Below are 15,045 nucleotides of genomic sequence, written 5' to 3'. Positions count from 1 at the left end.
TATATATATATATATATAATATAAAATAATGGGGATTGATCTTATTAAGTCGGTAAAACATGACTGACGTATCTGGATAACGGATATCCGAGTACTGACTGTAGTCAAGTTCCACTTTTCTACAGTAAATTTACAGTGAGCTAGCGGTTTTTTTATTTTACAAACAATGTTTTTATGTTAGAAAACCAGTCATAATTTGCCAGTGTACAAATTATCAAAATGAAACCATGGCATAAAGTTAAGCATATTGTTTAAAATCAGTACTTCACAATGTACGCAGCGCTCACATAGATCATGTTTTATGCCTGACGCAGACAGTTTAGAGTCGCTTCATTGGGTCACGGACAATAATTATGATTATCTATAATTTATCAACACAATAAAATTATCCCATATCCTTGAGCCTGCTAATACAAGATACAAGTATTGCAATTCCATAATGTATGGAACATATTATATTTCTTCTCTACATTTGCTTTTGCAACACATCTGCACTTGCTTTTAGCCATTAGAACAAATGGATCAAGGTCTTGTATTTATTATACTTAAGTATAGAATTATACACGTTTAAATTGAATACATTATATATGTTTAGGCAGAATATCCTTCATATAATTGGTAGAAATAACTATGGCTGAAACCTGGTGATAACCTTGTCCCAACTCAGAGCTAAAATAATTATTGTTATACAACTAGAGACAACACACTATCAAAAACATAAAACTAACACTCTTCTTAAACAAAGAGAGGTCGATTACATTTAGTACCATGGTATAAGGAAGTACATCCATAATAATAAAGCAATTTGCTGTACTATAACGTAGATGTGAAAAGTAGTATACTATAAACTGCTACAAAAACAAAAGGAACCAAAATATTAACAAAATGACTGCAGTTTCATCCTGCATCTTTTCACAATTGTTTCTTGAATGTAAAAATGTCTGTTAACAAGAGGCCTCTTTATTGTTGTGAAAACAAGTCCTTTGTCTGTGTTTGTGAAGGGATTCAATGTAATGAAAAGTGGCTCCCAGTGCCCAACTGGTTTCTACGTTGTTGATCTTCCTTGCAAGCTGTAACAAACACGTACATACTGTAAATACAGTAAATAATGTTTTGCATGAACAACTTGTAATGTTGTATTACCTTAAAGACTTTGTCCTTTGGAAAACCCAGTTCTTGTAGCAAGGCCGTTATATATGTTAGATCAAGACAAAGGAATGGGTTCTCCCCTTGATCAATTTCCATACTTTTGCACACTATCAAGAATAACAAAAGTAAAAATCAGGACATTTAAAAAATGTTTGCATCACAAAAGTACTGTAAGTGCACCACTCTATATCAAACATTCACAACTAAACAGATGAAGTACAACTGGCTTCATACCTTTTCTGGCTGCTGCTTCGAAATCTTCAACTTTTACATTACCACCTGTCTTTTCATCTGGAGAAGGCATACAGAACATTTAAAGCTGATTTATTCTCAAACTACAATTGCACACAAGACACACTGACTTATTCTTTTTTTTTTTTTTGGTATTAAAATATTAATCCATTAATGACAGTATATAGTTTATTATATCGTTCGACAATGACTTGGCGGTACCCTAAAATGGAAATCTGCAATGCATTATTCTCTAGCATTTATACACACATTCTAAAACCTTATTTTAGTCTAACAGTAATCCCTTGTAATATATTAAATGGTACAATACAAATAATAGATTATTATAAACATAATTCTGTAGTGTTCATGTTTTTAAAAGAGAAAATCAAAACACCTACCAATTATACCAATATCCACAGCCCTGTCGTAGTAATATGAAAATGCGTAAAAATCCATGTCTTTCACCTCTTCTGCCTTTTTAACTTTTCTGTAGAGCATTTTCTCCACTTTACTATAGCAGGACTCATAGATGGGCTCTCCTGAATAAAAACACATATAAAATAATTAGATATGTTTGGTTAACACTTTTACTGTAGGTAGAGCACCATCAATTACAGATACACCATTATATTATAGGATACAGCACAATGCATTCCATAAAAAAAAAAAAAAAAATCTACAATTCTTAAAAAAAATGTAAAAAAAAGAGGGAGCTGCTTAAACAGACATGTACCAAGCTGCAACCAGACTGAGTAGGGCAAGTATATGTAATAGTCAAATAACGAAAAATTCAGATTGCAATATTAATGAACAAATCCTTCCATGTAAATACGACATTTTGAAACTACCGGTTATTTAAGGCTAACCCCATTTACCTTGATGTTTCCACCCCAAGTTATGATTTCTTGCTACACAAGAGAATAACACTGAAATGAATAGTAGGACGACGACAATGTGTCTGGACACCATTGTATGTATCAAAAGAATAAAACATACAAAAACATCCACCCTACCTGCCTTCTGCCCTTTGATTGTATAAACTACTTCAGCGTGCTCCCACTGTTCTTCATAGTCTGGTGCTAAGCATGGGCTCACCAGTGTTTTTCCTTGCTCCACTGTTAAAACATTAAGTATCAAAATAGTCTCTGTGAACCAAAAAAATCATTCCCTGTTGTGGCATAGAGTACGGTGTTAAAGCAGCAGAACTACTGAATACAAGACTGCAATTTGAACAGCTGACATTGACATATTTTGTGATATGTCAATGTTACAGAAACATTTTTTTTTTTTTTTTTTGCTGTTAATTTATTTATTTTTTTTCTCTAGTGTCCCCAACAATTTGAGTAAGTGCAAATGAGGGGAACTGTGGGCTTTGACTGGTGAAGCAATCAAAAAAAAAATATTAGAAACACTACAAAAGGTCTGCCTTCATTTGCAAAACAATAATCAGTACAGCTGAGATTTCAGTTCTGGTTAAACATTTTTGTACTGACATCTACAGGCAACAACTACAATTACAGTGGTCCACATATCCCCCTCTCTCTCTCTCTCTCTCTCTCTCTCTCTCTCTCTCTCTCTCTCTCTCTCTCTCTCTCTCTCTCTCTCTCTCTCTCTCTCTCTCTCTCTCTCTCTCTCTCTCTCTCTCTCTCTCTCTCTCTCTCTCTCTCTCTCTCTCTCTCTCTCTCTCTCTCTCTCTCTCGGAAACATTTTTGTAAACCTTACATTTTTTTATACCAAGATACTGGAGACCTCTTTTAAAACACAGACTATCCAGCTTAGTTTGCATTATGTTTCTGTAAAAAAAATAAATAAAATAAACTTATGCTACAGAACTTGCCACAAGAAATAACCAGGTTGCTTATTTGAAGGTATGTTTTACATCAGCGTTTTTCTTTGGCAAAATGCTGTGAATATGACCCACTTACAATGGGTTGATCTGAATATATAGGATACATAGAGTACTCCCTGGTTAACAAGGGTACACTCTTCCACCATATTATTCCAGAATGCAGTGTACATGAGAACATATTTGACCCCTTTAAACATCCACTCCCTCCAAACTACCATATTTCCAAATGGAAATCAATTGCCACCCCAAACGGAGAGAATTGTAAATAGAAAGAAAAGAATACTTACAGGGCATCCCCTCTAGCCCCCCAAAAATTGCAAGTCTTGCTGACATTAAACCAAGTCCCAGGTAGCTGCAAGAAAATAAATCTTGTGGTAAAAGTAACTTCTATTGATGAAAGGCATGCGATTATACTGGAATTATTATTATTATTATGATGATGATGATGATGATGCTTCTGTAAAATATAATTTCTTAGAATCATGTGTTCAGTTGCATGCATTTAGTTTTGAATGGATCTGTTCCAGTTGTACTTTGCCTGTATACATGTGATGACCCAAGTCATGCTTCTCTGATTTAACAAATGTAAGGATGACTTCTAGCTGCGATGTCCCATAAAAACTCAATGGGGTTGATCTGATAACTGTGCTGGGTGATCGAGAACTATTGACACGACCCAATATAATCTGATCGATTTTTTATATAGTATATAGCTATATATATATATATAAATATGTATATTCATTTTTAGAAATGTCTTTATGAATGATACCTTATTTAAGGAGGTGATTTTCCTGAAATAAAACTGACTTTATGACAGTACACGTTACATGTAAATATGTACTCAACCCAAATTTACATACATACGCGCGCGTGTCACGGTGTGTGTGTGTGTATATATATATATATATATATATATATATATATTTTTAATTGACCCTTTTCATTTTGTCCAAATTTGTAAAACTGCTTGCCTTACAGAGAAGTAAGAGGGATGATGTCATTCCATCATATGGAAACCAAAACCCTAAAAGGGGCTCAATCAGACACATCTCACTTGACAGGGCAAACAACATCCTGAGGGGGTGCAGAATTGCACATGCCAATCACTTCTAAAGTGTATTGGGTGATTTGTCCGCCAACCTTTACGCTGGATCGCCAGACCACGTTTTGAGGCCAGAAAACCACGGAATATAACCTTTCCTGTTCATGTCAGAAATTAGGTTTCTACACTTTTGGGATGACTGTTCAACTAATTTTGGCAACACTTGAACCAAATAGACATGTCCCAGTGATGAGAACTCATTCATCACTGACACCTGTCTGCTCACCCATGGCTGAGGTGCTCATTCACATGTGTTACTCATATAGTCACTTGACCTGCACACCGTAAAGGAATTTCAGAAAGTATTTACACACAGAGAGATGATTTTTAGCACCCTAGTAAAATGTGGTGTGTTTCTCCTGTTTTAAATGTCACTTAGACTTACCTGTGTGAATAGAGTGAGAAGGTGCTACTGAACATTTGAAATGATGTGATGTAGTCTATTGGTGAGGTCTGGATTGTTTTCTGTGAGAACACAATGCAGAAGAACAAATCAGTGCTGTTAAATCTATAAATCAAGGAATTTTCACACTAACTATCCCCTATAAAGGTTAAGCCTTCCCACTGCCTTTTGCAAAAACAATAGAGAATAGAAAGAAAAATGCTAGCTGTGTTTCTCTGGCATTTTTGTGAAGATCACTATTAAGTGACTCACCTAAGTGAGGGTTATGTGGTGGACTGACCTAAAGTATTCGCTCACTATAACAAGAGTAAGTTCAATACTAATACTTTACTGAACTTAGATTAATAGTAAGCATTACAGAAAAGGTCAAATTGCATATCTAACAATTGAGATACAAAGCATAGCAGTCTTCTCCTCTTCCACTGACTGAAAATCAGACTCTAGCTATGCTCATTTATACCCCAACTGTTTACATCTTTCTTTATTAAAGTGTTACTGAACCCCCTTTAGTGTTTACAACAAACTCAAAACTTACAATTGCTGTCTCCTTGCTATATGTATTACTGAAATATCATCTTCAACATAACTACTGTTCTGATATTTGTATTCATATACCCTAGGTCATACATCTACTGAAGAATGAAACCTAACTAATTATAAATCTTTGAGAATTGGCATTGGACAAAAATACACCATGAAAACTTCTGGCATCTTTATCCAAATAAAATGCACTTTCATTTTGAAGATTAAGGCAATGATTGAAGCTTTAATTTTTGCCTTAAGAAAATGAGTTTTACCTCATCTTGTGGAGAGAAAGTAATCTGTGTTGAGCCCCCTCCCAAATCCAGCATTCCTACAGTGTTTTGCTCCACACCATGCAGGCTGCCTGAAGAACAAGGACAGGGGATACTCATTAAAAGTTTCTGTAAAACCTGATTTATATTGTAAAATAACTAAAGAAAAAAAAACTTGTTTTGGTATCCTTCCCATTATATAATACGACACACAATTAATGAACTGACTGCTACAGTATTTTTATTGGGTTTTAACTGGTTGCCAGTGAAAATCATGCATACTGTATAATTCTGTTTTCACCTTTATTTGTGTTTGTATTGCACAACAGGAAACATTTCAGGTACAATGACAACATTTAATCTCACCTATTAAAAAGTTGACTGTGATCCATGCTGAAATTCCTGTAATGGAAATAGATAGACGAAATGGTAGCCGTATTTGTCCAGAGATGATAGACAAAGAGAAGAAGAAGTGATACCTTTTATTGGACTAACTAAATAATAATTATTCACAAGCTTTCAAGACCTCAAAGGTCTCTTCTTCAGGTGAAAGTAGGAAAGACAGATTGATGCCATTAATTTAACATCAGTCTCTCTTTCCTACTTTCACCTGAAGAAGAGACCTTTGAGGTCTTGAAAGCTTGTGAATAATTATTATTTAGTTAGTCCAACAGAAGGTATCACTTCTCCTTCTCTTTGTAATAGAAATGCAACTGTCAACACATAAAGGAGAACAAATCTGTTGTACACCATCAAAAACCTGATGACACTGTGTAACACAATTTTTGTTTGTGGGTAGTAAGTGTTATTTCCTAATTGCTTATGCCTCAAAAGTATAAAAAATGGCTATTATTCCCCACAGACTTTGCTTTTGTGACCAGGACAGTGATATTTCAAAATATCACTATTTCCAATGGGAAAATGGGCAAATGTGTGTCTTTTCGTTCACATAAAGTCGGAAAAAAACAACATATGATTCCAAATTAACATGTATTTATACTAAAGTAATACAAAAATGACAACAAAAGATTTAGAAGTGAGTAGTTTTTCGAGATTTACGATTATATTGTAAATACAGTATAATCGTAAATCTTGAAAAACTACTCACCTTTTATGCACCCATGGCACTATCGGTCTTAAATGCCACATGTTCTTATGTGTGTGTTATTTTTACAAAAAAATAAAACAAAAGAAAAAACTTGACTTGGCAAAGCAGTAAAATGAACAAAATAGGCTAAGACCTTGTATTACCAAGTGACCCTTAGAATGTTATGGGCGTGAGTTCTGTAATGGTTTACAGCTTTTCTAAATCTTTTAAAATTAATTTATAATGTTCAAATCGTACAGACCCACATGTGACCCCTATCATTCTCTGGTAAATGGGGATAAAATATAAACCAGTATTTAAAAAAAAAAAAAAAGACTGCATTTAAGTTAAGCGAATCAGGGATTTGAAAGTAAACATTTTATATGGCTCTTAATGAGCAGATAAGTCTATTACGTAGAAAGGTAAAACCAAGTTGTTAGGGGAAAAAAGATACAACTGTCCATGTCCTACAGTAGATGCTTGTAAATCCTGTTTATGTAACTTGCAGTCTTTGACCAGCTGATATATCCCAGATAATTGCTAATGTTAAATACAGTAAAACCCTGAAATCTTACCTTCATCTGAGCCATCCATTATACTGACACAGTCTTCTCTGGAGAGAAAGGGTGATGCCTGGAATATATCTTTCACCTTTGAGAAAGTTAAAACAAAGTAATAATCCAGTTTAATTCTATTATATGATTAATCAAACTTATATGGTGATTTATAATACAGGACAAATGTTAGTTTGTTTTTCTTTTTTTAGTACTAAGATATAAAACAGTCATGCAAACAAGATGTGTTAAACCTACCTTATCCAGCAGATGCTTAGCCTTTTCTCCAGGTAACAGACGCAGCCCAGCTGTCGCCTTCAGCACCAGGGGAGTGCTTTTCCAAAGGTCACAAGGAACATTCTCTTTAGCAACATTCAGAAGCTCTTGGATCCCAGCAGTGCACTAGGGGCGGGGATTAAGAAAAAAGAAACTGATATCCTACAAATAGGATAACATTGACAAAATGGACACCAGAGTTTAAGAATTGAGTATTATTTTGTGTGTGGGTCAAAACAACCAAATTCTGTAGAGGTGTTTCCTTAATTTGTGGTTAATGTATGTGATGACAAAAAGAGTTACAGATTAGGTGTCGGGAGCTGTGTGACTCTAAAATACAATCAAATCAAATCTAAACTATAAGTGTGGCACGTGTGTGAAGACAAACATCTACAGTATCAATATTCTCAGTTTCTGAGACCCAATCCACACAGCAGATGGCCCCACAAAATATAAAATGTGCATGGATGCTACATATAAAACTTGAAAGTGTGATGTGCACTATATAACTGGGTATGTCTATCCTCAGGAGAGCATATTAGAAGTTTGTAAATACAGGACAATTTACTAACATTTAACATGTACACTGTGGTACAGTATTACCTTTTCAGGATCGTCAGCATAAGGTGACAGTCCTGGTTTTATAGCTTTAAATGTTTCATGTGCCAATTTAGGAGCTTCTGTGGAGGAAAAAATCAAACAATGAATGCTAATAGACAAAAAATAAAATGTATTTGGAATATTTTACAAAGTTGTTAAAGTAATTAATGAAATAATGCATATTTAAATTTCCCTTTAATTTTTAATAGGGTTGTATGCTGGGAAAACAATTTGCTCTACATGTGTTTTACTTCAGTACCAGGATTTCTTTTTTAAAGAAGAGAATATGTGTGAAAGCTAGTTAAAAAATAATCATATCTCTTACCATTTCAGTATTAACTTTATTTATTCGCTTTGCGCCCGCCATATGAAAATGAGGTATATCTACTATAAATAGCGCAACCAATAATTCAGATTCCCATTCTCTATAAAATACCACAACAAATACAACTATTTCAGTTACATATATCAAAATTGTTGTGTGGTATGCTCTGACAGATATCCAGTTTTAAAAATGGAAATATGTATGTGAACAATGCTTTGGTCATATCTGTTTATACTTTGACCTACACTGTTCCTTTAAAAAAAAAAAAAAAAAAAAAAAAAAAAAAAATAAATAAATATATATATATATATATATATATATATATATATATATATATATATATATATATATATATAATTAGTTTTAGACATACCATTTGGTGTTTTGTTGAACTTGAAGACATGTATCCTTGTTCCTGTGCTTCCAGCATCAAACATGATCCCATACAGGGAATTACTTTTATTAAGGTCTCCGGCCTCTGAATGGCACAGCTCATCCTTTCCATTTCTAGACTGAATTAGGTCTTTAGAGTCAGGAGTCGTCAAAATGTCAGTGTGCTTCTTGACATATGTCAAATAAACAATGAGACATAGCACAAGTAGAAAAGCACTGGCTAATTTTGGTATCCTCATGTCTCCTGAATGTGAAGTGCATGTTTTTTTTTTTTTATCTCCTGAATTTAACCAGAGGCCATTCTAGTTATGGCTTCACCTAAAAAATAAATACATACATACATACACACACATTTTAGTCACAGTTGAGCTATTTATAATATGTGATCTCATTTTTTCCAATACACTTCCTTCCACGGCTGACCCTAATGATTTCTACTGAACGTACGATGCCAAACATATAATTTGTATGTTTTATCTCATTTATAACCTCTTCAAAACAAAATAAAATCTTATCTATCTACTGGGATATTATGCAATCCGCACCAAATGTGTTTCACCACCTTACCGTCTCAGATTATTTTGATAACGCATGGAAGCGTTTTAGTGAGAATCGCTAAATTTTACAGTAGCTCTCGTTATTTTTAAAATTGAAACGAGCAGCAAAGAGCCACGTTTCAATGTATTAAAGATCTCTTCTTGATAATCGCTGCACACCCATAGCTGCTCTTCTAGTTCAGTAATGTGTCAACATATTGGTGATAGGGCCAAATGCAGAAAAAAGAGTGCAGTGGTGCCAATACAAATGTGTATTTGTAGTTTGCTTGCGAGACCTCCAGAACCACTGTAATTATCACCTGTAGTTTCTCCATTGCCTAACAACTAAGACTATATACAACGTCAGTGCCACAGGGTAAATGGTTACTGAGTTATGAGCCGACAAAGTGGACGTCAGGCTGGAAATTGCATCTGTTTAGCTCCCCAGAACTGAAGAGGGATAACATTTTGGTATCCGCGGATTTTTAAAGTTGCATTTGTCATGCATTCGATCACTGCTTATGGACACTTTGGTGAGGCTAGTACCACATAGTCCTAACCGAACTGCCGTTCTTCTTCAATTTTGCATTGTCTGGGGTTAGATCTAGAGTAAAAAGAGACAGGGTGTTCTTCCAGTGGCACCAGTTTGGAGCTGAGGGGTTATGAACCTGCGTGTGGAACCAAGACTTCCTTTGTTGTTACAGTGACACATTTGAAACTACCAAAACCTCAATTAATGCGTTTTAAAAACTACACACTGATAGAAAACACACAAAAAAGACTTTACCAAGGCAAAACCTGAGACGGTCGGGCAACAAAATCTATCACTGGTTTAATTTACTGATATTCACATAACAGGGACTACCATCAACATACTGTAACTGAATTTGAAACGTGCATGTGTGTATTTAATACAAATTTGAAGACTAAAATGTAATAATAACCATTCAATTATCACTCCTAAAATATATACATACCAAACTCATGAAACGTACTGCGATGCTAAAAGTTAAAACCATGCGTTTTGGATCCCAGCACCGCACTATATTGACAGGGATTAAGAAAAAAGAACTGTCAGGCACAATATGAGTATAAATGATTAACTGTAACATTTTGGTACTCGCTTTTAAAAATACACTTTAGGGTTATCAGGTACAGAGACTTCTATTTACCTTCAAAGTATCGCCTGATGTGTTTAAAATGAAAGTGCGTGTTGTCTCCGAGTGATTGCGTCACCACTGTGTATGACGTTGGTAAAATAAGAACAATCTTCAATACACACGCTGCAATGTTAAAATAGTGACCAATGCAAACAAAACACGCTGTAAAGAATTGTTCATATTTAAAACATGCTACTTTGCTTTTCTATTGCCATACAGTACTGTAAACTTTTAATGTGAAACAGCATTTATTTATGTATTTATTTTAAATGTCTCCTAACACCACCATTTGGGATATCTTCTGTAAAACCTATAAGCAAAGATTTAATATATAAAAAAAATGCCGTATTTTTTTTTTCCTCTGCTGTACAATACAGTGGTATACACATAGGTGGCTGCCTTTTGATAATGGATATTACTGTACATTACTAGTTACTGCCTTCAAAATATATTAGCAATGCAATCCTCATCCCAATACTTTCATCTTAATGATGTACTACAATAAAATGCAGCAATTGATAGTCAACGATGTATTGGAAGCCAATAATACAGTGAAAATCACGGAATATAATCACATTTTACAAAAAAAGAGCATTCTCTTGCTATTCACCCAATGGAAAAACAAACAACTTTTTTTTTATTATTAAATCAACAGCTGTATATGACCATGAAGGTATATTTTAATAGGCTCACATACTGGCTTAGGGCCAGAAAGTGGTACGCTGTCAATGTAGTGATTGACTACAGCACAACTGAACAAGACAAACTGTAGTTCACCCACAAATTCATATATGTTTACAATTTTAGATAACCCAATGTGTTGCTCATCAGTTAAAGTAACATACATTTGATGACTTCTGACAAAAAAATATGATATTAAAAGAAAAAACTTTAGGGGCCAAACTCAGTGCATCGCACCCGTTTCAGATGTTCGTTTTCTTATTTTCTGAGCGAAAATCATTCGTGCAGCTCGGACAAGCGCACTACACGGTGTACCACGTTTCAACGCGTACCACATAATAACACCACACCAGCACTAAAACAAAAGAAACCACCTGAATTTATAAAATATAACTAGTCCTCACCATGCACCATTTACAGATTTATAATAACAAAAAAAGAAACAACTGGCCCAAAAAAGGGTTTTTGAATTTGGTATTTCAGTTGAATGTTATTTTCACACATTCCACAAAACAACCATGTTTTTGTAGCTTGTCTCTAAAAGAAGTAGTTTCATTTTTTGATGGTAGGGGGCAGTACTGTCACAGAAAACAAGCCACATTAGGGACGTTACACAAAGCTTGCCTTGACTGAGATGAAATCTCACACTCTCTTCCATACTGTATGTAGTATTATTTAAAATCCTTACAATTCTCTGGTTCATTCCGTGATAACTGGACCTAACATGATAATGTATTTCCTATTATTCTGAGTTGTTGTGATGCAATTAGGCAACTCAAAACCTTTTTTTATTTTTTTAAAGTCTGTTAACATGATTTGACTGTGAGTTCCTGAGCTGCTCTATTTCCCTACCGTATGCATATGTTACGTAGGCTAGATGTCTTATTTTTTTATTAGAAAGCGCCTGGCATCATCTGGTGCACAGCTACTCATTGCCAGCAATACAAAAGGAAAGGAAAACAGTAACTGATCACAGGATGGCGGTGGCGCTTACTTCTATAAAGGCACTTTGACTGATGTTGGCAGGTCATTTAAACTGAAGAGCAGCTTCTCAATTGTAATAAAAATCACAACGAAATATTGTAAACTTTATAACCCACCCCCCCCCCCCCCCCCCCCCCCCCCCCCCCCCCCCCCCCCCCCCCCCCCCCCCCCCCCCCCACCCCCCCCCCCCCCCTAAAAAACAACCCCCCCCCCCCCCCCCCCCCCCAAAAAAAAAAACAAAACAATAAAACTTACATTTTCAAGCTACACTTTCAAGGCAAAAGCTGTATTTTGACCCCCAGTTTCCAACATATCAGTGGTAGTTTCATAAGCACATTACTGTAGGTACTGATTATATTTAGTTGGCTTTTTAATTTAAGGTCTGTGACTTCAGGGGCTTGCTTGAACAATACTGTATGGTTATATTTCCAGATGGACTCTTCTTACACAGCGTATCCTTGTGTGCCTTTTGTTTTAAGGCAAGCCTTGTAATAATGTTTGTCGTTTTCTGTAGTAGAAAGACATACCGCTCGCTGCCTGAAGGATTTAACTATCACAATGTTTTCAAAACATCAACATATTTTAGTACACATTTTACAGTAAATGGAAAGATACCCTTTTCTTCTTTTTGTTAGGTTTAACCTCTTTAAAGTTGCTTGGATGGATCTGTGTCACAGGTAACTGAAATCTTTTCTATTTTTCAAAGATGGATAGGGATACAACTGCCCCCTTCCTTGCAAGCAGGACTCAAGCCTGCCCAGAAGGGTTAGGAGCATCTCACTCGATACAGATCCAATACTTTCCTTTCTGCAGCCTGCAAACATACAGTATCTGTGATGTTCCCTAATAATTAAACCAAACAAAGAAATAAATACATGGTAGATGAAGTAAAAACTCTATTCATTATTTATAACATAGTCAGCACTTGAATATCCATTACCCATACACATCGCGTTTTACCACCTTGTATTAAGAATAAAACCAGTCCCCATTAGACTTCCCAAGGAGGCAGTGTGGTTCAGTGGTTAAAGTCCAGGGCTCCTTACCAGGAGATCAGTGTTTCAAATCCTACCTCTGCTACTAACTGACTCTCTGTGTGACCCTGAGCAAATCACTTGTGTTCCATCCTATGGATGAGATGTTAAATCAGTGTTTTATTGTAAGTGACTCTACATATAATGCCCAGTTCACAGCCTACCTCGGTAAAACGGCAGTCTGCTATGAAAGGTGCTATATAAAGATGTTACTTTTTTATATATATGTAACAAATTAACATGATTTCAGCCTCTGATATAAAGCCCATCTTTTCAATGTTACAATTTATTTGAATATCCGTCACAGCCAGTGTTTTTTTTCTCTCTCTGTAATGCCAAATCAGTCTGTTTTTATTGTGCAGTTACACAGCGCTTCCTCCAGTTTCACCTGATGAAGATGCAAAGAGACAAGCTACAGTAATAAGAACATAAGAACATAAGAAAGTTTACAAACGAGAGGAGGCCATTCGGCCCATCTTGCTCGTTTGGTTGTTAGTAGCTTATTGATCCCAGAATCTCATCAAGCAGCTTCTTGAAGGATCACAGGGTGTCAGCTTCAACAACATTACTGGGGAGTTGATTCCAGACCCTCACAATTCTCTGTGTAAAAAAGTGCCTCCTATTTTCTGTTCTGAATGCCCCTTTGTCTAATCTCCATTTGTGACCCCTGGTCCTTGTTTCTTTTTTCAGGCTGAAAAAGTCCCTTGGGGCGACACTGTCAATACCTTTTAGAATTTTGAATGCTTGAATTAGGTCGCCACGTAGTCTTCTTTGTTCAAGACTGAACAGATTCAATGCTTTTAGCCTGTCTGCATATGACATGCCTTTTAAGCCCGGAATAATTCTGGTCGCTCTTCTTTGCACTCTTTCTAGAGCAGCAATATCTTTTTTATAGCGAGGTGACCAGAACTGCACACAATATTCAAGATGAGGTCTTACTAGTGCATTGTACAGTTTTAACATTACTTCCCTTGATTTAAATTCAACACTTTTCACAATGTATCTGAGCATCTTGTTAGCCTTTTTTATAGTTTCCCCACATTGTCTAGATGAAGACATTTCTGAGTCAACAAAAACTCCTAGGTCTTTTTCATAGATTCCTTCTCCAATTTCAATATCTCCCATATGATATTTATAATGTACATTTTTATTTCCTGCGTGCAGTACCTTACACTTTTCTCTATTAAATGTCATTTGCCATGTGTCTGCCCAGTTCTGAATCTTGTCTAGATCATTTTGAATGACCTTTGCTGCTGCAACAGTGTTTGCCACTCCTCCTACTTTTGTGTCATCTGCAAATTTAACAAGTTTGCTTACTATACCAGAATCTAAATCATTAATGTAGATTAGGAATAGCAGAGGACCTAATACTGATCCCTGTGGTACACCGCTGGTTACCACACTCCATTCTGAGGTTTTTCCTCTAATCAGTACTTTCTGTTTTCTACATGTTAACCACTCCCTAATCCATGTACATGTGTTTCCTTGAATCCCAACTGCGTTCAGTTTGAGAATTAATCTTTTGTGCGGGACTTTGTCTCCCTTTCCTAAAACCATGTTGACTGTCTCCCAGGACCCTGTTACCATATAAGTAATTTTCCATTTTGGATCTTATTATAGTTTCCATAAGTTTGCATATAATAGAAGTCAGGCTTACTGGTCTGTAGTTACCTGGTTCAGTTTTGTTTCCCTTTTTGTGGATCGGTATTACGTTTGCAATTTTTCAGTCTGTTGATACCACCCCTGTGTCAAGAGACTGCTGCATGATCTTGGTTAGCGGTTTGTAAATTACTTCTTTCATTTCTTTGAGTACTACTGGGAGGATCTCATCCAGCCCAGGGGATTTGTTTATTTTAAGAGCTCCTAGTCCCTTTAACACTT

General features: G+C 35.6%; 1 protein-coding gene across 3 annotated transcripts; it reads right to left on the bottom strand.

Moving 5' to 3' along the window:
- Window positions 1-17: 17 nt before the first annotated feature.
- LOC121316873 (ectonucleoside triphosphate diphosphohydrolase 6-like) lies at window positions 18-10,527 on the bottom strand. Of its 3 annotated transcripts, none has more exons than XM_041252155.1 (15): window positions 10,478-10,527; window positions 10,283-10,347; window positions 8,750-8,888; window positions 8,055-8,131; window positions 7,434-7,577; window positions 7,197-7,272; window positions 5,901-5,936; window positions 5,538-5,626; window positions 4,723-4,802; window positions 3,520-3,584; window positions 2,397-2,498; window positions 1,782-1,922; window positions 1,384-1,440; window positions 1,144-1,256; window positions 18-1,070 (listed from the first exon to the last, which is right to left on the bottom strand). In XM_041252155.1, exons 2-15 carry the CDS (start codon window positions 10,322-10,324, stop codon window positions 945-947), a joined length of 1,287 nt encoding a protein of 428 aa, XP_041108089.1. In that variant the 5' UTR covers window positions 10,325-10,347; window positions 10,478-10,527; the 3' UTR covers window positions 18-944. The 3 variants fall into 3 exon arrangements, with proteins under 3 accessions (XP_041108089.1, XP_041108088.1, XP_041108087.1); XM_041252154.1 differs by having other exon boundaries at window positions 8,750-9,087; window positions 10,478-10,496; XM_041252153.1 differs by having other exon boundaries at window positions 8,750-10,347; window positions 10,478-10,506.
- Between the last annotated feature and the right edge of the window lie 4,518 nt (window positions 10,528-15,045).

This window comes from Polyodon spathula, chromosome 6, assembly GCF_017654505.1.
Source record: "Polyodon spathula isolate WHYD16114869_AA chromosome 6, ASM1765450v1, whole genome shotgun sequence".
NCBI lineage: Eukaryota > Metazoa > Chordata > Actinopteri > Acipenseriformes > Polyodontidae > Polyodon > Polyodon spathula.
This window is presented reverse-complemented; position numbering and strand designations above follow the sequence as displayed.